Source organism: Lampetra planeri, chromosome 39 (genome assembly GCF_965212315.1).
Source record: "Lampetra planeri chromosome 39, kcLamPlan1.2.h2, whole genome shotgun sequence".
In the NCBI taxonomy this organism is placed as follows: Eukaryota; Metazoa; Chordata; class Hyperoartia; order Petromyzontiformes; family Petromyzontidae; genus Lampetra; species Lampetra planeri.
In genome coordinates, this window is record NC_136145.1 from 7,460,974 (window position 1) to 7,486,350 (window position 25,377).

General features: G+C 44.0%; 1 protein-coding gene across 1 annotated transcript in view; it reads right to left on the minus strand.

The window, feature by feature from the left end:
* Positions 1–20,162, minus strand: part of LOC144731569 (RNA polymerase II elongation factor ELL2-like) — a 51,319-nt gene extending 31,157 nt beyond the window's left edge. The window contains exons 1-2 of the mRNA XM_078612716.1: positions 19,992–20,162; positions 8,376–8,423 (exon numbers count right to left, since the gene is read on the minus strand). Of these exons, the coding sequence (XP_078468842.1) occupies positions 8,376–8,423; positions 19,992–20,129 (186 nt within the window). The 5' untranslated portion in view covers positions 20,130–20,162. The remainder of the gene's footprint in view (positions 1–8,375; positions 8,424–19,991) is intronic.
* Positions 20,163–25,377: the final 5,215 nt, after the last annotated feature.

Below are 25,377 nucleotides of genomic sequence, written 5' to 3' on the forward strand. Positions count from 1 at the left end.
CATCTGTCAAAGAGTTTTATAGTTCATCGGCTTCATCCTGCAGCGTAAATAAAGATTCTGATGAAACTGTGTTGAGAAAGTGTTAAACCGTTCCTCTAGTGCATGTACATGCATGTGCCATTGTGCTCAATCCTTCACTTCATTCATACATCACACGAAATCCACCCAAAGCTACAGCCGGGAAAATCAGTCCATTTAGTTAATGAGTCAAATAAAAATTCTAACCGACTACTTTATTTTGGGTAAATTACTCGGGCTCCCTCAAAACATTACAGCTGTCCCGACATCCTGCCCCCTGAAGGCAGGAAATTCCCAACAAATCACAACGAGCGTGACGAGGCTGATGTCATCAAGCCCCTTCCTTGATCTCCCGTCCAGTGGCACACGTGGGAACAGACCTCAAGAGTATTTTGGCATTCATACTCTTAGTTCTTTCGGTAAAGTCACGTAGGTAAAATTAATAAAAAATAAAACAATAAACATCACGACGTTTCGGAGGCAACACAAGCTTCCGTTTCACCTGAAGACGGAAGCTTGTGTTGCCTCTGAAACGTCGTGATTTTTATTGTTTTATTTTTATTAATTTTTATTTCAATTTTTACCTACGTGACTTTACCGAAAGAACTAAGAGTATGAATCCTTGCAGTCACGAAAGCTTCAAATCTAGAATTATTTTGGCATTGTCCGATTAAGGGGCGCCACGGTGGCGAGATGTTAACTACCTCGCCTGATATGCTGGAGGTCGTGGCTTCGATCCAGACCTGATGCCTGCTGTTGTATATTTGAAGTTTGCGGTGTCTCTCTCTCCCTGTGGTCGCGTGGATTTTTCTCTGGGTCCTCCGGTTTTCCCCTCCACATTTAGAAACATGCGTTTACGAGTACTTGGCTGCTATAAATTTCCACGCGATAAGTCACTTCGTTGAGCTATAATTTGTGGCGAGAATTTTTCTGAAAAAGAGCTATATAGCTGAGTGGCCTTTCCCTGGTAAAATAAAAAAGTTATAAAGTCCAGAAACCAAACCGACAATCGGTATCCTTATCAATTACAGTACTCAAATAAAATCGAATAGCCCAGCTCCAACCTGAACCCGACTTGTCCTTGGAATTGTGAGGCAACGTGGTGGTGCAGCATAAAGGAGCGTGCCAAAATGAATTGTTGTACTGTACTTATTAATTATTAATTTTAATTTTTAACCTACGTGACTTTACCGAAAAAACCTAAGAATATGAATCCTTGCAGTCACGAAAGCTTCAAATCTAAAATGTACTGTACTTCTCTGCTGCCTGCCTTGACCAACCCACACCGACCAGCATGGTGAAGTACTGGATAATAATCCGCACGAACATTATCCAGCAGTGGATTTACAAAAGGGCAGTACATGGACAACTTACTATCATAGTTACGGCAACTGCTAACCCTTAGTGCTACTACTGCGGTTTGGGGTGCGGTTGAAAGTGTAATCCAATGTTGCACTGTACATACGTTGAGATTTAATCGTATTTTACCGAGTTTCTAAGCTTCATCTAATTCAGGGGGAATTTCGTGTAAACCGAGTATATAACAACGATAATCTATTTTCGCCATCTTTGCCGGCACTGCACTTCTGCTGCTGCAGCATACGGCCAAACTCTGTCATCACCGACACAAATGATGGTACATCACTATTGCTTAAGTCCAGTTACCATAAAACCCACTGGCTGCATTGCCAATAACAGGATGCAACCCGATTAGCCGAGGTCCAATAAAAGGGCTGCATTTTTCACAAGCAAACACAAAAGAATGCCATTTAACTGAGCTGTTAATTTAAAGGGCTCGGCCTGCCACCGTAGCAGGAGACCAGTGTGTGTGGGGGTTACAGCCAAACCCAAAAAACTAAACTTATTGTGATTCACTTTTGTGACATGATCAATAGCCCTAACTTTTCGTAATCAGTCTTGAATAGAACCTGTGAGCGAAAGCAGGCTCCAGGTGCTCTTTGGGTGCAGCTGTAAAGTTGTTTTTTCTTCCAGCGCTCGTATGTAACGTAGAAGCACTGTTAACATTCCTACATTAAACACGATACACGGTGGCCACTGGGGTTTTTTTTTATCAGTAGAGTAGGCACAATGAAAAATGTTGTTGCACACACAGCTCTTTCAAATGAAGAGCAGGTTTGATAATTGACCACTATACATACACATCAGCTGTCCAGGCAATGTGAGTGGCCAAAAGTTGTTTTTGCTGTGATGACACAATGTTTTTTGATGGTATCCACAACTTGAGGTTTTTTTTAACATAACAAAAGACCCCAACCAACATTGTTAATATGCACGATGTCGTAGCCACATGTTGTAGCCTGTCACCCCGAACCATGTGGTGGTGGCTAAAACGAAACACAAGTTTAAGGATCTAAAAAAAAGATCAATGGTAGCAAAGTGCAATAATGCAGCCACCATGTTACCTCCGGGTGATGTGCACGTCACTGGATATTTAAATATCTGCACAGACCTCCTATAAATACATGAGGACACAGAGTTTGCTGGCACTCCTTTCTCTAAAATACATTCGCTGGCTATATAGGGGCATTAAACACTTTAATTTGTGCGAGTCAAAAAGACAGCAGAGCCCAAAATTGATTCGCACACAAGGAGCCGTGGCACCATAATTAGCGCGCTTACGCCGTGAATGCAGCAACCCGAGTTCGATCCCCAGCCACGGTTATCGTCAGTGCGTGATATCCGAGCTGGTTCTTGGCACCCTCCCCCCCCCTTCTTCACCAACCCGCAATGTGAAGCAAGGCCACACAAGCCCCACGACTGATTCAGCAGCGGCCTGACAAAGGGTTGCACGCACCTCGTGTGCATTGAAACAGATACCATGGGTAGGTAATGATTGAAACTCCCGGTTAACTCCGTGAATTCTCACCACTTTGGGTCACAACTCGATTCAAGCATCAATATTTGTCTCTTCCGTACCGTCAATCATTTGTTTTTTTCTGTAAGGTAGTTCCGGTCTGTACGGTGCTGCTCGTACAGTCTCTCATTTGTGACGTGACGTCTCGTCTGTTCTGTATATCTCGTTGAAACAAGCTGGTGTCATTTCGTTAGACAATTAGCCTCACAAAAAAATGTCAACGCACGTAAAAAATTATTACTTCTTCCGGAAAAAAAAATGTGATGTGTGTACACAACGAGTTTAACAATGTTTTTTTTAAAAGCGACGAATCATTCCGGCTCTCAAAATGTATTGCACAACCACCGCGTTTAGAGAGATTGCATTAACCTTTCTTAAAGCTCTCTTTAACTGTGCTGTAAGGATCAGTCACCACTCAACGAGACTCCGTTTGGCATTTAAAACATCCTGCAACACCCCAATATGACTGTCACGGCGAATACAAACAGGATGTGACTACTCCCAGCATTACTGGAAACCCCAGTTCACGTGAATGTAACCCCAGAGTCGCTTGACTAAGAAGAAACATTCAAACAGAGGTAACCCCACATTTTACCACTGCCATATATATGCGCACGTGATCACACTACTTTTTTTTTTGGGTAAGTTTACTGGGTCATAGGATTTTCCAAAAATGCCAACAATTGGGTACAAAAGGTACGATAAGTTTATGCGCGAGAGATGACAGTAGCATCACAGCTGTGTGTAACTTTAAACCCTGCGACCATGTCATGCATATGAGCACGGTGGTGCTGGGGTTTTTTAATTCGTCAACAATACGAAGCCAAGCTACTACCTCATCAGAAAAGCAACATATTATGCAAATCGCATAATAATGCGATTACGATTGTGGCCATGTTGACATAGCCTTTAAACTACCGTTAAAGGTAGAGTTGTTTGGGCAGCTTTGGACGCCTTAATCCAACATTTTGGCTGCTTATCACGTTCGTTCAACTTGTGAGAGTTGCTCAGCCACAATTAAAAAGGCACCAGCCAAACTGTACATTTCCACATGCGTGGGCATGCACAATTACACGGCAACTTCAGCCTCCTCCTCTTATAACGAACTGCCGACACAAGCCCACAAGAGATTGAACATACATCAACCGCATGTACGCCGACAGATTCGGCTAATCTCACAACCAGGTTGTTTCTATACACACTTTACTGCCGAAGCCAGAAACTATTGTAAGAATATACACACGGTAGGTAACCTGCATTAGACATATGGTATAACATTATAACATGAATACACATATCGTACAGAACAACACATGAAAAGTGAAGTCAGTGCTTCTACAAATTCACACTTTGCTCGGTGACTGCGTTTCGTTTGGGGTTTTCCTTAGATTGTGGCATTACTAAACATAGGCCTAGCTTCGTTCTCTCTTCCTCTCTGCGATAACACACAGAGCAGTAATATGCAGCCGTCACCTACAGCCAACGAGGCAGAGTATACATCGCCACAGGGGCATCTCCTTAGTGACGGCATTCTAGTCTCACTCCGCATAATAAATCACTCGGAAGGCATGCAATCCCATCAGACCGGGGAACTTAAACAGGGTTGAGCCTGGATAGTGCTTGGATGGGTGATCACATTCACACAAAATGCGTGCAGTAGGCATTGTGGGCAGGAGATGGCAGTGTAGAAAAATCTAAACTTGTATTTGTACTTGTGCCACCATCAACTTTAACAAAACGAATATGGTAAAATATGGATAAATAACCCAAACTGTCTGGACAGAGTGGTGAGGCCTTCATCCAGTATTGGATTGACAAACGGGCTGTCCATGTACTCAGCAATTCAACTGACGTGGTAACACATGTACATGCCTGATGCTTCAAATGACTTTAGCTACCCACTTTGGAGCTAAAAGGCATTGGACAATCCATATTATAACTCAAGTTTTTTCCATCGATTACAACCAAATAAAACTCGAATGATATTGTGCACCTCTTCCTTAAAAATGTTCTCGCTATGGGCACAGAAATGGCTCAACATATTGCTATTTTCTTTCATTTGGCGAAATCAACAGGGCGCCGATCTAATCATGAAACCCAGAATGCACAAATACCTACTGAAAGTAAAAAGGTCTTAGAAATTATGAACTGCAGCAAGTCATCATATTTTACCTTGAGACCACTGAATCGGCTCTATTGGGTAGCTAATCCATCGCTGGGTTTTGTTTGTCTGCTCACATTTTAACCCGGACAAGCGGCCTTTTATGATCATGTGGCCCCATTCCACCAGGTATGCCTCTCCGCCCCCCATCATTTTACCCAACGCCAGTAATGCCAGTGGCGATGAGGGCGGTTGCATGCCAAGTTGGTCGGTGGGGACGAGATGCCTGAGGTCAGACACCTGTGGCGGCCGCAACACGTTCCACCGGTCGAGTGGGGTCACGGACAGACCGAGGCTGGCAATCAGTCCAGGCTCGACTCGCAGCAGAGGTCGCAAACGGGTTTTGATTCCTTACCCGTACCCGGCCGCACCAGGGTCGCAAATGGGTACCCGTACCCGGCCGGGTACGGATACCCGTACCCTACCCGTACCCGTAGCCTACCCGAAATGAGTGACAAACGGCTACTCACCAGTGACTCACGGCCTACCCGTACCCGGCCGCACCAGGGTCGCAAACGGGTACCCGTACCCGGCTGGGTACGGGTAGCCGGGTACCGGGTAGGGTACGGGTATCGGGTACCCGGTTGCGACTTCTGGCTCGCAGCTGCCGATTGCGGCGCATGGGGGAACGGCGTGACCCTACCGAATTGTCCGTGTTTACTCAAACTGGCAGACACATTTCACGTGACCGGTGTTGTTTCTCTTCTTTGTAAAAACTATAATTAAAATATCTCCAAATATCTCATTGTTTGTGTACATGTACACACATGTACAGCCGTTTTGTTAATCCACAGCCAAATGAGGGCCTCCCCCCCCCCATCGTGCAGGTTGTGGGGGTTTGTTTACCATACTTCACCACGCGAGTCAGTGAGTTTGTGAACGCAGAGAGCAGACATGGGAGCATAAAAATACAATACACACACAGTCACCAAAATACGAACGTCTGACTTAGAAACATCCACAATTATGAACCCCCGCAAAATGGAATTTTTTTTTAACCATCCGATTTGCAAATGTTCTGTCGTACTTATGAATCAAACCGCGGAACTATTTTGTTCGGCGGAGCAATCCTCCACGAGATGTAACGAGTCTCCTCCTAGAAATGCCCCTTCCGGCAACAAGCAAGCCAGCATTAGGACGCAATGGAAGTGAAAATAAAACGTTTTTTTTATGTTATTTTATTTAATGTTTTATTTACTACATAGTATTTATGACCGTATTACGTGGAAAAGTACAATATTTATTTTTTATTTATGAGTTTAACAATGCTTCTCTCTTTTGCTGAATGATAACAGATTTTATAACACTGACCGAATATACAATTAACTATTGAGTTCTGAGATACGAACAAATGGACTTACGGAACAGGGTCTCGGAAACGTAACCCGTTCCCGAAGTCGAGGACTGCCTGCACACACCAATGCATTTGCTGCACTACCCTTTGAGTCCCAAAATATTACCCCATCAAATTAACCCAGAAAGTGCCTGATCTCAGAAGCAATGCAGCACTGAGCATGGATTGTGCTTGGGCAAGAGGTTCATCATGCATAAACAGGTGTTAAGAGGGCACTGCGCGGCATTCAGTACCATGCTCAATGCATTACTGCATTATGGGTTTCATGTTATAGCGTGCCACTATTTATTCAACCAAATTAAATGGGAACATTTAGGTCAGCTTCTATGTGCCCATAAAGAGGTAACAGTTCGCCTGGAACAAGTACGCATCGTGTGAATTCGAGTTTTTCTTGGATCTGATTTAACAGAAGGGGTTCCATCCAACATTTTTGCATATGTTTAAAAAAAGAATCATGGCCAGATGAAGATAAAAGCAGTCATTTAACAGTAGAGAGAATTGTTGGTTATAGTTATTATAGAGCACAGAAATGTCTTTTTTGGCAATCATCGTGATTCCTAGCAGAATTTTCTTTGGAAGAATGATTTCAGGATTACGTGACCAAGCCAAAATATAAGCAGTTGACTTTTCAAGCTGCTAGATGTTATGATTTTAAGACCTGTGGCCAAATGTCAATATCTAGATCAACAAGCTGCAAACACTGACCCAGCCCAAATAAATATTTTACAGAAATTTTGGCTTTGTTTGCTCGCTGTAGCTTATAAATCCTACACACGGTAAAGCCAACATTTCCTCCTGTACTGACACGACACAACATTTTTAGTTACTTGAAGCGCCTTCAGGATCTTGAAACCACACAAACACACGGTCATGCCATGGCGCTAGATTTTGGGGCTCAACAAAAAGCACATAAAGTACTGTACATGGATACAAAGTGACCTCTCTCTCAGCACCAACTCCACTTTGAACGACAAAGTTTAACGGATAGGGGTGTAAAAATTTGGCCCCAATGAGATTCAAGGAATTGTCATGATGATTCTGGGTGACAATTTAATTCAACAATAATAATGGTTAACAGTGTTGTGCCTCTAGCTGCCTCTAGTGGCTGGAGGGGTCACATGAAACCATCACCAAAAAAGATTAAACATTACTTCTTGCACACGAGATTCTACACATGTAATGGGAGCTTAATAATCTATAGCAAGCAGTAAATTGATGGATCTTTATACCCCTAACAAAATAAAGGTTTACTGGACGCTGCGGTGACATCTTTGTAACTATAATTAACGTACTTGGTCCTACCACGACCTCAACTTATTCATTATGTCAGAGCAGGTGTTCAGCCTGCACTCAGGAACCTTCGTTTTTCTTGGGCATTCTTTCACATTCATATTTACTGAACCAGACATTTCAAGGATCAGATGAAACCATCATCATCAGCGGTCTCGGATACAAACACAGGATCTAGTCCAGTCACGTCCCCCATGTGCACTAATCGCAGGATGCAAGTGAAATGTAAATAATAATGTACAGCCAGTGCTAGACTAAGGTCTCCCCCCACAATGGTTTTGTTTTACTAAACTTCACTAAGCTGATCAGTGTGGAACGGGTGAAGTGGAATTCACCACTGCCGACATTGGCCATGACTGGGTATCGAACTCAAGAGTGCTGGCACCGTGTGCTAACTACTACAAACAGTACAATCAATTTTAGGACAAATGGAGAACGGCAATCAATAGAGCGGATTTGACGAAACATGCCATTTTTTTCAACACAACCGATGCACTGCACATGCTTGGCTTGTCACTCAACAGTTAATGGTTTGGCCCACACTGTGGCACATCTTGACAAGGACACTTTCATGTACAGAGGCGCGCGCACACACACAGAGGGAAGGACCTCGGCAGACCGTTTCCCCAGCGTGCCATACAGATGGTCGGCAAACACGGCCAATGCGATTGACTTACCCCTTTGCCTCCTCCAAAGCGGATGGTCGGTTGGGATGACAGGGAATGCTGGAGAAGATAAAAGAAAGGGTACAACGTTACTGTCAAACTCCCAATGCATATGGCTCAGTTAGCAAATGCCTGTGATTTTTAAATCGCTCTTCAATGAAAAATACATTCAGCGCTTATTCAGCAATTAATAACCGTACATTTGTAACTACTGCACTGTAGTGTGACTTGCATAACACACTCATTTCGTTCTCTGTAAAGATAATTATCTTGTCAGGGTGTACAATGTGCAACGTAAAACAATAATTTAACAAACCGATACGATAATAACCACTGCAGAAACCAGCTAGGGTCAGAAAACGTAAAAAACAAATAAGGATGGCACTTGTAAATGCCTGGCTGTCATTCACACGAGCATCCAGGTTAGAATACACTCTGCATTGCTGGGCAAGTTGTGTTTTGAGATAACAGAGCACATGTCTCTCTACCTGTGCTACAACAATATCAAATGTACCGCGTTATCTTTCCCTGAACAAAAAATACTTGCCTTGATGGCCAACTCCAAACACCAAGGATATGTTGCTACCCCCAATGATGCTGCCAGTGAACCAATCAGCTGGAAGGTGCCCGATCCTGGTAGGCTTCCAAAGATCAGCAATGTTGAGCCTGGATAACGCTTGGATGAGTAACCACCAAGTATAACAAGTTGCTACAGGCTGTGGGGCTATGCGATTTACAGCACAAGACAGAGCAGTAAAATGCATCGTCTTACTGTACCTTTACGCTCTTCCCCGTCTTCACAAACCCACACTGACCACTCTGCCCAAGCACTGTCAACGAACTTCCACAACACACATGGCATAGAGAGCCTCTTATCCAGCAGTGGAGCGACCGATGGCCTGGATAAGTAATAGGTTTTCATCCTTTCAACTGGTACAAAAAATGACACATTTATACAAGGGATCATGTTTGCAATAATCACAACACAAGCAGTCAAAATTCAAACAAAAAGAAACAACTCTGATAATGATATGCACTGTGTTGTGGTTATTGCAAACATGATCCCTTGTATAAAGGTGTCAGTTTTTGTACCAGTTGAAAGGGTGAAAACCTATTACTATATTTTGCCACTGGTAAAGGAGGTCTCATAGTACAGCGATGGCCTGTACATGTATAATAATGATGCTATCATGTAACCTGGTGTTCTGTAAAACCCTGGCTATAACTAGGGCCCACATCGTTTGAGCCAGTACTGACCTGAGCTGTTATTAGTTTCTGCCTCAGTGTTGGTGGCAGGTGGGCAGCAGAATGTGTAGAACAGTGACGCGGAATCGGCTCCACAGCCAGGTAGCCCAAGTTAGACTACTGTGCCATCTACTCCCTGACTTAGTAGTGCAGTTCTCATCATCGTCATCCGAGCCGTCACCATCTCTCGGCGCTGTGATGTGGTGAACGTCTGCTCGGATGCGTTCCCTCACTTGGCTGCCGCTCCATTTTTAGTCTCGGCCACCGACCATCATCCCTTCCATCGGCATCCTGCCCAAGCTGTCGTAGTTTTATAAACACCGATACCTCTAACCTACGTGTGCTCTCATGTTCTGTCTCTCAATTCAATGGCAAGAATGTAGTTCTCCCCATGCACTGGCGGAGCCAGTGGGGGGGGTGGGGTGGCATGTGCCCCCCCAACAGAGGTCGCAAACGGGTTTTGATTCCTTACCCGTACCCGGCCGCACCAGGGTCGCAAATGGGTACCCATACCCAGCCGGGTACGGGTACCCGTTCCCTACCTGTACCCGTACCCTACCCGAAATGAGTGACAAACGGTTACTCACCGGTGACTCACGGCCTACCCGTACCCGGCCGCACCAGGGTCGCAAACGGCTTCCCCGTACCCGTACCTGGCCGGGTACGGGTAGCCGGGTATCGGGTAGGGTACGGGTATCGGGTACCCGGTTGCGACCTCTGCCCCCCAATGATCCGATCGAAATCCCTCATTTCGATCGGATCATTATTAGTAATAAATCGGCATTTTGCGACCCCCCACTGCCACTGTGTAGCATATTATTATGTGCCAGGGACTCTACGAGATGATAGGATAATAGTCTGAGTCCATAATTGGCAATAAGTAACGGCAAAGCAATTATAAGTGACTCACAGAATTGTGCTCAGTTGCGTATACAGTACACAACTTCCCTGAAGGCAAACACCTTTAGCGAGCGCGATGCCGATCACACAACGCGGTTCGAATTCGACCCTCGATCGATGGCTGCGCCATCGCCGCACACGAGTCGAATAAAAAGCAAGGGACAAGTCCTTACTTACTAACAACTCCTCATTGCTGGAGGGGTTGCCCCCCTACCTGAAAATCCTGGCTCCGCCATTGTCCCCATGCTTCTTTAAGCAATTTTGAGCTTGCTTTATGTTTTTATCATCAATGTAAATTTGACTGATCCATTCGCCATAGCAGTTAATGTCCACCGATTAAAAATAGTGCAAACCCTAAATGCTAAGCGTTGACATTTCACTAAGGCTATAAACTACAAGTATAGTTATTTTAATTGCCGTGAGAGTTAAGTGCGCCCGCTAGACTACCGTATGGAAGGAGTTGAGGAGAGCGCATTACTTTTTTTAGCCAAACTCTTGCCAGAGTGCGAGTTTATCTTGTGTGACACGCGACACACTAACTTGAACCTATTTTAATAATAGGCATTTCCCAATATGGAAGCATGGTTTCGTGTACAGTGCCGCGGTTGTACACCGCCACGCACATTGGTCATAAGCAAGTGTGTGTATATATATTACACAACGTGCGTTGCTTACCATTGAAATAACCGTTCAGTACCAGATCATGGTATTTTAGAAGTGAAAATGAAAATGGTTCGTATCAAGTTTCAGCATATAATGATATATCGAAGTATGTAGGCAGCAGATGGATAAGCCCAGTTAACTAAATGACCTCCAAACAGAAAGGATGAAATGAACATATATTTATCTTTTAAATTAATCTTTTAATCCACAAAAATGGTTCAGACCTGGTCGCATAGCCAACATTCCTGGTTTGGTTGAAAGCTCTCATACATTAAAGTTAATCTCAACACTCGGCAGCCTGAAAGGAAATTAACAGAATTCACGCCAACTTTTGCTGACAAACCCTCCACAGACAGGAATACTGCGCAGCTGGCATTTTCTGTAGCACATTATAAAGTGCGAACATAAATATTTCATGTAAAAAAAAACCATGTCCGGCTGCCTCTAAAAAAACCAAAGGCCTCAATTCTCTTTCACCAAATATTTGTTTATCACACAAAGGCATTGTGCTTTGTCAACAAAACTTGACAGCATTATGTGCAGACTTTATAGGTACATTGATTTAATAACGAGCCAAAAGCATAATTAACTAACAAAAATGCACGTCTTAGAAAAATATCTTGCTGTTGCATACACTGCGGAAATTAAATTTTCCCTTTCGCATTTGCATGCACTGAAAGCACATCTGAACCAAACGCAAGCATGATCTCCGCACCATCCCTTCAGGTCTGCCGGATGAAACGCCGCTTATTCCTACACAACAGGATATTAAACCAATTTAATGCAAATTATGAAGAAAAAACTAAATCTTTATCAGCCATGGTGAATCCATTTGCTGGAAAAAGGCATCCACAATCAGCCACAACACCTTTTACACGAAACAAAAGTTAAATTAGCCGATTATAACATTTACTGGCCAAGTATGGTGATGTCATGTGATATACAAGGCATGATCGCAGGACAAAGACGCCCCATATAGTCTCAATAGACTGTTGGGGAAAGTGCTGTCACCTATCAAAGCCGACACGGTACACGAGGGGTGGGTGGCAAGCACCACGTCTTTATCTCCCCAGTGGCAATGTTTACACACCGCACCAGGTACTCATTTGAGGCTGAGTCGACCTCGGGGAGGCCCAGGACCAATCCTACGGTCACAAACGTATCTTCTGCGGGTAAAACATTTCCCAAAATGTTGCGAATTATAACCCATCGCAGGGATGCAGATTTTGACTTCAAAACAGGTTAAACAGTTTAAGCCGATTTAGTCAAACCAGTTTATGTCCACGAGAACCTTTTATTTTCTTCCACGTACAAAACGTCTATTTGCATCAATGGAGTGTAAGGTTCAAACTGTACTGGAGGCTGCGACACTCACTCGTGTGTGTGCGGCTTGTTTTGTTTGCCCCTAATGCTACCGTTAGCGTACAGCCAAGTGTGAGTAAACCCTACGGATCTGTGTCTGCCATTTAAAAACACACTATGCTGGCCTTTAAAAGCGTGGCTTTTAAAACTTCCTGACCCACGAAAAACAAGGTCACGCAGCAGAAACTCTGCTTTATGATGCCTCTTCTTAACAGAGCTTGCGATAAAAGAATGCAATAAGGTGGCTTTACAGGGGTTATGACACATACAAAGTACACCTCCAGGGCAAATCACTCATTATTAATACAGTAGATCTAAATGCAAACACTATGAAGAGAGGTAGACCAGCAGCCTCAAAGCACACTGTCAAAGGTACATATCAGTTTTTCGTCCAGACATAGACTGGAAGCTATCCAGATATTTGTTTGTAGTACCAAAGAGCAAAATGTAAAAAGTTTCCACAAAATGAAAAACAACATTAAGCAATAATAAACAAACTCCATATTGTGTACAAGTTCAGTATCACTATCCATCCATTATAGTTCGTACTCGGCAAGAAAGCAAAAAATTTGACGGTTTGTTTGACAAAAACAATTACAGAGATCATTTAAATCTGTTACGTCACTTTGCTCTCCAATTTGTTTCGATAAAATAACCACCCCCCCCCCCCATACATGCCTTGACCAACAGGTCTTGTATTGTGTAAAATAAAATACCTAGTCACGTACGCGAGGGCGATATGCTACACAGCACCACAAAACACCGTGGCATTTTGAAAATGACTAGAACAGGCAAAGTGCTCAAAGTGTTAAAAGTTGGCTAAAACCAGAAGCCTGGGTCAACCCCCACAACCGGGGCAGGCATAGTTTTGAATGGAAAGAAACCGCACTGAGCCGCAGACAGCAGACGCCAAAGTGTGCGAGCTGGCGCAAAGACACGCGGATTACTAACTTCATCAATTGTAATCGCTTTGCAATAACATCGTGATATTTATGAATACACTATTAAGACTCAATTTGTTTTAATTTGCTGTTTTGGCTGGTACCGTGGGTCACGCAACGGGTGCAATCGGATACGGTCCCACGAGTGACGCAGGGAGCTACAGATACAACGGCTGCAACCCCATGGCGTCTCTGCACCCTTTATCCCTCCGCTCCCCGGCAGTCCTCGCCAATCTTTGGGTTTCTCCGGCCACGCTTGAGCTTCCGTGCTGAACTGCCACCACTGCATTCAATGGAGGGTTAAGGCACGGGGTTAAAGGCCAGGTTTTAAAGGGTTAGGGGGTTAGGGTTACCAGCGAGGATAAAGTTATACCCTGCACTGACTGCACTGCTCTCTCTTGGCACGGCAATGTAATATGAAGCAGCGAATTTCACACGGCATGGAACGTGGGACACGGTGTGCACATGCAAACATGTGGCCACAGCGGATCCAGAGAAAGTTTTTTTTTTATCATTAATACAAGGTTTATTTGTTTTACCACAATGACATTTTAGAAGCTGTATTAGAAAATTACTTGAATGGGTACAGTACACATCCTTCAGAAATGTTATTCATTATTTGTTGTCATGTTACACTCTCTACTTTGAGTGAATGCGATGCAACTTAAGTATGATGACAGACTAAACAGTATGCAATTAAAAACAATTCCCCCAGTTTAAAAATTACATCTTTATGCAGTCAGGTGTTCATATAATACACAAGTGCTTGCCTTCTTAACAGTATCAATTGTCCGAAAGGCTGAAACATTACAAATCCCCCATTTATCATTGCTATCAATCACGTTGTGCCAAATAATTAAAGACTTGCTGCCGCCTTCTTCCTAAGTTGAACAAACACCGTTGGCTTTTACAAAATCTCCAAACGAAAATGTACCATGTTTCTTACTGCAACACCAGCATGCAGTGTATTCAATTCCCCATTTCCCAAAGCATTTATCCGGCACCTGAATTATGCCCCACAAGAATGGTTAATGACCTCCCCGCCGTGCAACCAACCTGTGGAGCAGTTAAAGCGAACACATGCATCTTAAAACAGAACGGCACTGTGTTACCTGCGCGCGTGATTAAATGGCTATTCCTGAAAGTTCGCTGCGTTTGTTCAATTGGGCGACCAACATGTGGAGCCGGTTGCAGTGACATGTCACTCACTCGGAGGGGGTGTATTCCATGTGTAAAATGACTCAAAGGAACGGCGGGGGCAGGACCGTGCAATAGAATCGTGTCAAGTATGCAAGGGATGCATGCAATGTGATACGTTGTGCTAAAAAGCATAAACAAGCAAGCACACAAATGTGCAAATAAATTATAAACTCTACACTGACCTTCACGGATATGATATTAAAAGCGAGTGCTCAAAGTGTATCTTTAAGCAAAATAGCGAAAGGAATTTGTGTTTTTGTTTTAAAAAGGTAAACTAGAAAACAAGCGTGTGTTTGCACGAAACGTACGAAGCCAAAGAACATTCAATGTCAAAAGTGAAGATCCAGTCCTTTGAAACTCAAGCCGAATCTAAGCCGTTCAGAAAGAAAATATCCATTTTTAAATGCTATACAGCGTAAAGGCCACAACTTAATGAATGCAGTCCAGAGCCGTGCGATTCCTGCCAAATATTTGCTTCTTTTTTCGTGCAAAAATCTCTGCACTGGCATGCAGCAACATAGTGTCCTTAGGTTCTTAACCATAACATCATCCTATTGGACGATTCGGCCTCAGCTCTCCATTTAAACCCTTGCATCCAGTGCACTCTCGACACCAGTCTTTACCTAACACTGGTTTAAAAGCTCAGTCCGTTAGACAAACGTCAGAGAGTTAACACTCGAGGTTACATCTGACAATTTAAAGCGTGCACAATTACCCGCCGATTTGCATTACTGAGCACATCCGCTTCTTAACCAACATTTTTGTTTGCGGGAGAGATAATGGTTTGAAATTCAAGTGAGGATTACATCAATGTTTCGATGGTTTTATAATATTCCCAGATGCATCAAGACCCGGCGCAACAGCGAACTTTTAAACATGCGACATCTGCTCGGCAAATGTAACAAGTACAATTACGGGGTAACTGAGAAAGCGCTCCACGTTCATGTCTGCACTCTATTACACACCATCACAAAGATTTAAATCCCGTGTGACTTTCCATTAATTTATAGCCAAATGTATGCCACACACGTGCATAAAAGGCTAATTTTCGAAAATGACAAGAACACACATCTTAGGCCTGCTTGTGATCAAATAAAACAGCTGCAGGACAATACAAGGCAGCAATTCTAAAGAGGCAACTCAATAAACATCTGTTATTTGCATGTAGGTTTATAAACAGGATACTGACCTTAGTGAAATTTTTGTTCGTGAGGAAAAAATATTATAAAGTCACATTCACTGTAATCGGCTGTGACAAAGGCATGGCCTAGTGGTAGCGCATCCACCACTTGTTGCAGATTCACGGTTCTCATTCAGCGGCCGCCCTGGTTATTACCGCAGGTGTATTATTCACGAAATAGATATCCAGTTTGATTCGGGGTGGCCATTAAAGTTCCTGTGACTTCATTCCTAATAGCAGACCACTGTGTAGTCCATTTTTAAATGCCCCAGAAACTACTCCATTTTAATATAAATAGCAATCGCCCATAAATAGCAAAACCTGGCAGGACCCTCCTGAAAATGAGTCGTGAGACTCAGCAAGGCGTTCCTGAGTAAAGAAGCATAATAATAAATAATGTTTAATGTGCCAGAGCTCACTATGAAAGTACTTTTTCAGAATAACAAAGCTTAATCTCTTGGTAGTCTATAACACACAGCCTGGATACAAATATAATAGGAATGTGTTATTCATTCCGGAATTGATCCCACGAATCGAGCATTGACACGAAATGTCGTATCCGATTTGTTTAGGATTAATCCGAAGACATGACGTCCCAAGTAGTGACGTCGCTGCCATCGTGTTACTTTTTACTGACATAAGTGATCTTAAATCCGAAAGCTTTAAAAATATCCTTAACAATTCGAATAAAACCGAAATGTTTACATTCGTTCACCTACTATTTACTAAACTAGCCTTTTGCCCGTCCAAGGACGGGTGTATTGAAGTAAATCTGAAACTTGCGTGTGCAATTTGTAAGGGCGCGGTGACACAGACCTATTTCATTTTAAGGTTATAATCCCTTGTTCATCATGACGTCCTTTTTACTTCGATGTCTCAATAGCGTTACGGAGATCACGTGACGTGAGGGTTCTGCCTTTGTAGTGAGGGTTGTAAGTTGACGCCGAGGAGGGGGGAGGAGGCGTCTCGGCCCCCCATGTGGAGTGACGTCAGCCGCTAATCATTATGAATGTGGTGGCGTGTCCATCTTGAGGACGTAACCTGCTCATGATTATTAATGAGCGAGACTGGTCGACGTTGAGTGACGTCACGAGCGTTGCACACAGACATTTTCTCATTATAGTAGGTAATAATAATGGAGGGGGGTGGGTGCATTTGGAGGACGTCACCTGCTCATGATTATTAATGAGGGGGTTGTTTGATGTTGAGTGACATCACCTGCTCATTATTATTAATGAGGGAAGCTGTTTGATGTGGAGTGACGTCACCTGCTCATGATTATTAATTAGGGGGGGCTGGTTGATATGGAGTGACGTCACGAGCGTTAAGGACAGACGTTCCTGGGTGATTATAGTAGGTATACGTATATGTTTAGGTTGCGCAATGCTTTTATAATCGGGGTGCCTCTCGGTAGACGAGATGGGAGCCAGAGATGGGGGAAACCCTCTTCTAAAAATAATCAATCCCCTCTCCTAAAAATAATCAAATCCCCTCTCCTTTATCCAGGAAAGTCTCCAGGCAATTTCACGAGGGTCTCCCGAAATAGTGGGGATGTTTGGTTAACTCCATTACGGAGTGTTTGGTGCTGCGCGGTTAAAACCAGAGCGGTTGGATAAACGCACACATACGAAGCAGGCCTCAATTCAAGACTCGTTACGGATACATTCAACATCGATTGCTGTCAGTTTAACACACATGCTTTCGCGACCGATATCATCCATAATACAGGGTTTTTTGGGGTTAGAGCGCGTAAATATGTATCGTTAAACCGGTCACCACTGACACAACCGATTAGTAAAGTTTGTCACGTAAACAGAACATCCCAATTCATTACGAGTACAGTACACCGGTGTGTTGGAGAGCAAAGCCACAACATTTACAATCTGAGTACGACATTACTGGCGAACGTCGTACTCAGATTGTAAATGAACTGGCTTTGATCTCCAGCACACCGCGGAGTGCTGTACTAGTAACGATTGCTGTGTTACTGCCATTTTCCGGCCACACTGCCCCCACCCTCCCCTAGTTGTTACCCCTTGACCCGTGGAATATCCCCGAGTGTCACATCTCCATACAAGGGCTAACAAAGCCATCACCCCCCAGCAGTGCAGTGGCTGCTACGGCGTGCCCATGCCAAGCAACTGCAGCAGAACGCAGCACGCACACACACACGCAGGGTTCTATTTACAGCAGGCAAACCATCAGCAGATTAGCATCTCCGCTGGGCGCTATATCAGCATGCGTGCGCGCCTGTGTATTGCACATTATACAGACACACAAGTTACTCATCGCTTGCTCTCCGGCGTGGCCCATTGAACCGCTGATGTTGTTCACTTTAAAAGTGTACCCCCCGCCGTTACGTTGTTTATTTGTTCAGCTAGCGTCCGAACCTCGGCCGAGCTTTTACTTAATTACAAACTAAAAAACAATAACTCGTTTGCGTGTGCAGTAGAGTGCATAGATGTTATTCACCATATGCGCTCTATAGGTGAACACATTTTCGCATTCCGAACTGCTTGGACTTGGCGTCCGTTCAATAATTTAGGGAAAGGCGTTTCTGTCCATTTTGTCAGGAGGAGGAGGAAGGCGGATTGGGGGGTGGTGTGAGAGGGTGACGCAGAGAGTTCGCGAATTCCTCAGTCCCAAAATCCACGACAGTCTTTTTAACATATTCAACGTTTTTGGGTTAGATCGCGTTATTTATAAATGTGTCGTAACCCTCCACCACCCGACACGGCCAATCAGCAAAAAATTGTCACACTTTTTTTTTATTCTGGTGAATTGCCCGATGATGCTGGATGCAATTACCAGCGAAACGTCGTACTACTCAAAAATGTTTTAAATGTTGTGGTTTCACTCTTCAACACACCGGTGGGCTAAAGTAGTGAACTATTTGTCTTTTATATTTAAAGCTTTCGTGACTGCAGGGATTCATATTCTTGGTTCTTTCGATAAAGTCACGTAGAAGGGAATTCATAAAATTATATAAATAAATATTTTCTATTTATTATTTTATTATTTCCCTTCTACGTGACTTTACCGAAAGAACCAACAATGTTTGTATTTTGTCAACGTGACACTTTTTTGCTGATTGACCGTGTCGGGTGGTGGAGGGTTACGACACATTTATAAATAACGCGATCTAACCCCAAAAACGTTGATTATAATCAATTATATTGGTCGCGAAAGCCTGCTACGTGTTAAACAGTCTTTTAAACATTTAAAATTAAGGGCAGAGAAAGCGCATCGTTGATCAACTAACGAATTGCACTTTGCAATGTCCACGTACCCCAAACTCGACCACCACCACCACAACAACCACGACAACCACCCTCAGTAGTTTCGTTTATCGAAACCGCACTGCGCTTGGCATTAGCTTCTACATTAATTTACCAAAACGTTAACATCACGAAGCCATTTACGATGCACATTTATATACTTTAAAGACACTGTGCGAAGATAAAACAATTTAAAGAAGCACTGCGCCTTGTAATGGCCTCTAGTTCGTTCCAGACGTTCTCCCTCACCACTCTCCCCCACCCCACACCAGCAGACATCGATTTATCTCGTAACCACGTTGACAAAATAAACCCACGTTACCTAACATACAAGACACTAACCTCCTTTAGGTGAAAACTAGTTGAGATCTTGTGTTAACATCATCTGTTGTTGCTGAGTTCCAGTATAAATGGTTAAGTGCGACAACGCCTGTTTTTAGTTTCACTACCAATCACTTTTAATGGACACACGCAGTCGAAAGGCTCCATTGACGATTTCGTCTAATCGTTTTAACTATTTTAATTCGCTTAATGTCAAAGCGATAACCTCTTTTTATAAAGTGCACAGAAGCGATTTCTATTCTAGCACACAACAACCACCACCACCACCAACACCACTTCCATCGTTACAGTCGTAGCAATAAGACCAGCAAGTTACTCGTCACAATCACAATTCAACCGCCGGTAAATGAAACAAATATATACTAACTGTTGAACCCTTCGCAACCAAACTCTGACCAACCATCCTGGGGCGAGGACGTCCATCAGTGTTGGAGGAGGAGATCGACAGCAAATGTACGTACTTGTACAGTAAGCAACTCACAAACCTCCCCAACCTCACCAACAAACCCCCTCTCACCTTGGACGCCTGGTGCACTTCGAAAGCCTTGATGGCCGTGTCTGTGAGCTTGACGTGGAGGAGCGTGAGGCGCTCTGGGTCCGAGCCGAGCCGTCCGCACGACAACGCAAACTCGCGGCCTTCGCCCAGCACCGCCATCTTCCACTGCTGCCCACCACGGGGCCGGAGGGGGGGTACCCGTCGCGTGACGTCACGCGCATGTTGCTAGGCGACGCGAGGGAGGAGGAGCTCGGAAAGCGGAAGACGTCAATCACGGCGGTGTTGACCAATCGGAGAGGGCGAAAGGTGGCGGGGGGCGGGGCGAAAGGTGGGGGTGGGCGGGGCGACTCAGTTATTTATTGAGAGTGGAGGAATCCGATGAGCTGTGAAGCTCTTTGTCAAAGATGTTTCAGTAAGGGGCTGGTCAGAATGTCACAACAGATCTTCCCCGAGTCATGCAAATCGAGAAAAAAACGAAAACTTGAGATGACTACTTAAATGCCGTTTTTAAATCTCTGTTTTTGACTATTCAAATGCCAGTGGGGTTTTTTAATTGATCGGGGGAAAAAACGTAATAAGTTACATTATTATCAGCGCACGTGTTGTACAGTGCACACTTCAACTCGTATCCACTCTCTCACTCTCTGGCCCGCCCTATTTATATGCTGTGAATAAGGGCAATGGTCCGAAACGTCGCCTGCCGTATAACTTTCCTTTTAAGGCCACACACAAGGGGAGGGATGTTGTTGACGAACGTGCTGGCTAACTTGTTGTTGTTGTTGACGAACGTGCTGGCTAACTTGTTGTTGTTGTTGTTGACGAACGTGCTGGCTAACTTGTTGTTGTTGACGAACGTGCTGGCTAACTTGTTGTTGTTGTTGACGAATGTGCTGGCTAACTTGTTGTTGTTGTTGACGAACGTGCTGGCTATCTTGTTGTTGTTGTTGACGAACGTGCTGGCTAACTTGTTGTTGTTGTTGACGAACGTGCTGGCTAACTTGTTGTTGTTGACGAACGTGCTGGCTAACTTGTTGTTGTTGACGATTGTGCTGGCTAACTTGTTGTTGTTGTTGACGAACGTGCTGGCTATCTTGTTGTTGTTGACGAACTTGCTGGCTATCTTGTTGTTGTTGTTGACGAACGTGCTGGCTAACTTGTTGTTGTTGTTGACGAACGTGCTGGCTAACTTGTTGTTGTTGTTGACGAACGTGCTGGCTATCTTGTTGTTGTTGACGAACGTGCTGGCTAACTTGTTGTTGTTGTTGACGAACGTGCTGGCTAACTTGTTGTTGACGAACGTGCTGGCTATCTTGTTGTTGTTGTTGTTCACGGTGCTGGCTAACTTGTTGTTGTTGACGAACGTGCTGGCTAACTTGTTGTTGTTTACGGTGCTGGCTATCTTGTTGTTGTTGTTGACGGTGCTGGCTAACTTGTTGTTGTTGTTGACGGTGCTGGCTATCTTGTTGTTGTTGTTGACGGTGCTGGCTAACTTGTTGTTGTTGACGAACATGCTGGCTAACTTGTTGTTGTTGACGAACGTGCTGGCTATCTTGTTCTTGTTGTTGACGAACATGCTGGCTATCTTGTTGTTGTTGACGAACGTGCTGGCTATCTTGTTGTTGACGGTGCTGGCTACCTTGTTGTTGTTGACGAACATGCTGGCTAACTTGTTGTTGTTGACGAACGTGCTGGCTATCTTGTTGTTGTTGACGAACGTGCTGGCTATCTTGTTGTTGACGGTGCTGGCTACCTTGTTGTTGTTGACGAACATGCTGGCTAACTTGTTGTTGTTGACGAACGTGCTGGCTATCTTGTTGTTGTTGACGGTGCTGGCTATCTTGTTGTTGACGGTGCTGGCTACCTTGTTGTTGTTGACGAACATGCTGGCTAACTTGTTGTTGTTGACGAACGTGCTGGCTATCTTGTTGTTGACGGTGCTGGCTACCTTGTTGTTGTTGACGAACGTGCTGGCTAACTTGTTGTTGTTGACGAACGTGCTGGCTAACTTGTTGTTGTTGACGAACGTGCTGGCTAACTTGTTGTTGTTGACGAACGTGCTGGCTACCTTGTTGTTGTTGACGAACGTGCTGGCTACCTTGTTGTTGTTGACGGTGCTTGTGCACCACTGCCAAGGCAAGTCACCAGCGAATCAGCGCGCCAGGCGCGGTGACCAATCAGAGAGGCAGTGGGTGGAGCCTGCAGCGGGGGGGGGGGGCGGCGGCGGGGGGGGGGGGCGGGAAGAGATGGCCGTGACGTCATCCAAAACTGGGTCGACCAATCAGAATCCTTATATTAGTACACAGTATTAGTATACTGTACTAATATACATATTAAATCTGTATATTATCTTCTTGGTTCTTTCGGTAAAGTCACGTAGAAGGGAAGTAATAAAATAATAAAAATAAAACATAATAAAACAATTCTCACGACGTTTCGGCCACAACGCAAGCAGCCGTCCTCAGGCGAAGAATGAGACATTATCAAGCTAGGAGCTTATATAGGTGTAGCGAGGAGGAGCGCCTTAACAAAAGAATGTGCATATGAAGAGGAATTTAGCATACCAATGGGCAATGCGTAGGAGGTGGGCGGAGGGGTTTCAAAGTCCCATTATGCCCATGCATTATGCAGGATCAACAGCACCACGGGGGGGCGCAAGGAACAACGTTAATAAAGGAAAGGAATGTTAATGATATGTAGCTGCATTTACCCAACAACCACGTAGAAAACCAAAGTAAAAACTACATAAAAAACTAAAATATAAACTGATACTTACTATACTCTACAATAAGCTGAGTTGCTAACAACAAATAATAACTTACAATTCTACGTCGTAAGAAGTATATAATATACTTCCATCTAAACTTTATTCTCTTAGCATATACAGTACTATATACTGCCATAGATAAACCCAACATTAAATTATATACTGTATTGCTGTAAACCACCCTATACTTTATACATTTTAATATAACACTATGTATTATTCAACTCACCCTAATGTGTATCGAAATGGTTTATTACGTCCTTCCAATGATTGCTAAGCCTGAATCCATCTTCTCGGTTAAAATTGTCTCTGTGTTTGTATATGTGGATCGCCTCATGAACGAATCTCTCATGATAGCCAGATGGCTTGCAGAGAACCTCCGTCTTGGAGAAGTCAATGTCATGTGAGCCCACTGAGTTGTAACAGTGGTCTGCCACGGCTGAGGTGTTTGTCCTACCGTGTTTTAGATCAGCTTTATGTTCACGAATGCGGTCTGAGACGTGTCGTTTGGTTTCCCCAATGTAACTGCTACCACAGAGGCAACTTAGTTTGTAGACGCCAGGGTACTGTATGTCTGGAATCACATCTTTTACAGACGGTACCAGATCACGGATTTTATGTACTGTGTTGAATCGGACCTGGATCTTGTGTTTGATCAGACCAAACAGTTCTCGTTGAAACCTTCTGCAGCTAGGCCACCAAGATTGTACGGCTTGCCAAAGATACATAAAGAAGATACACCTCTTCGTCCCATTGTCTCTACTATCAACTCCCCCACTTACAAACTGGCTCGTTTTTTGTCCGAAATCCTACGGCCTTTCACTGGAAAAACCACCTCTGCAGTACTAAACTCTACTGACCTGGTATCGACAATCAAGGGGATTGCCCTGTCCCCAGACGACCTGCTTGTCAGTTTTGATGTGGTTTCCTTGTTCACCAAGGTGCCTGTGCCTGACACCATCGCAATCATTGAAGACTTGGTTCATCAAGGACTAAATGCTGGGGTACCCCCCCTGGTGAGACACTGCTTAACCAATACATACTTCACCTGGAATGGAACCTTCTACAAGCAAATTGAGGGCACCCCAATGGGCTCCCCCCTATCTCCGGTTGTAGCCAACATCTTCATGGATAAATTTGAGACGGACGCCATCCAGACTGCCACTCTACGCCCGACCTTATGGAAGAGGTACGTAGACGACACTTTTGTCATCTGGCCACATGGCCGGCCTGCTTTAGACCAATTTCTCGACCACATCAATTCCATACACCCAGCCATCAGATTCACCATGGAAGTCGAAAATGATGGCAAGCTACCCTTTTTGGATGTCCTAATCAAAAGGAGACCTGATGGTTCAATGAGCCACTCTGTCTACAGGAAAGCCACCCACACGGATGCTTATCTAAAACCGGATTCCCACCACCATCCATCCCAGAAGAATTCCCTCATCAAGACTCTATATCATAGAGCCCAATGCATCTCCGACCATGAACACATTTCCAGTGAACTCAAACACGTACGCCAAGCTCTTAAGGCTAATGGTTACTCCGACTACACAATCCGCAAAGCCATCACTCCAACCATCAAGAAAGATCCTGTTGAGGAGCCTTTCAAGACCATCACCTTACCCTACATTGCTGGGGTCACAAAAAAGATCTCCAAAATCCTGATTAAACACAAGATCCAGGTCCGATTCAACACAGTACATAAAATCCGTGATCTGGTACCGTCTGTAAAAGATGTGATTCCAGACATACAGTACCCTGGCGTCTACAAACTAAGTTGCCTCTGTGGTAGCAGTTACATTGGGGAAACCAAACGACACGTCTCAGACCGCATTCGTGAACATAAAGCTGATCTAAAACACGGTAGGACAAACACCTCAGCCGTGGCAGACCACTGTTACAACTCAGTGGGCTCACATGACATTGACTTCTCCAAGACGGAGGTTCTCTGCAAGCCATCTGGCTATCATGAGAGATTCGTTCATGAGGCGATCCACATATACAAACACAGAGACAATTTTAACCGAGAAGATGGATTCAGGCTTAGCAATCATTGGAAGGACGTAATAAACCATTTCGATACACATTAGGGTGAGTTGAATAATACATAGTGTTATATTAAAATGTATAAAGTATAGGGTGGTTTACAGCAATACAGTATATAATTTAATGTTGGGTTTATCTATGGCAGTATATAGTACTGTATATGCTAAGAGAATAAAGTTTAGATGGAAGTATATTATATACTTCTTACGACGTAGAATTGTAAGTTATTATTTGTTGTTAGCAACTCAGCTTATTGTAGAGTATAGTAAGTATCAGTTTATATTTTAGTTTTTTATGTAGTTTTTACTTTGGTTTTCTACGTGGTTGTTGGGTAAATGCAGCTACATATCATTAACATTCCTTTCCTTTATTAACGTTGTTCCTTGCGCCCCCCCGTGGTGCTGTTTATCCTGCATAATGCATGGGCATAATGGGACTTTGAAACCCCTCCGCCCACCTCCTACTCATTGCCCATTGGTATGCTAAATTCCTCTTCATATGCACATTCTTTTGTTAAGGCGCTCCTCCTCGCTACACCTACATAAGCTCCTAGCTTGATAATGTTCTCATTCTTCGCCTGAGGACGGCTGC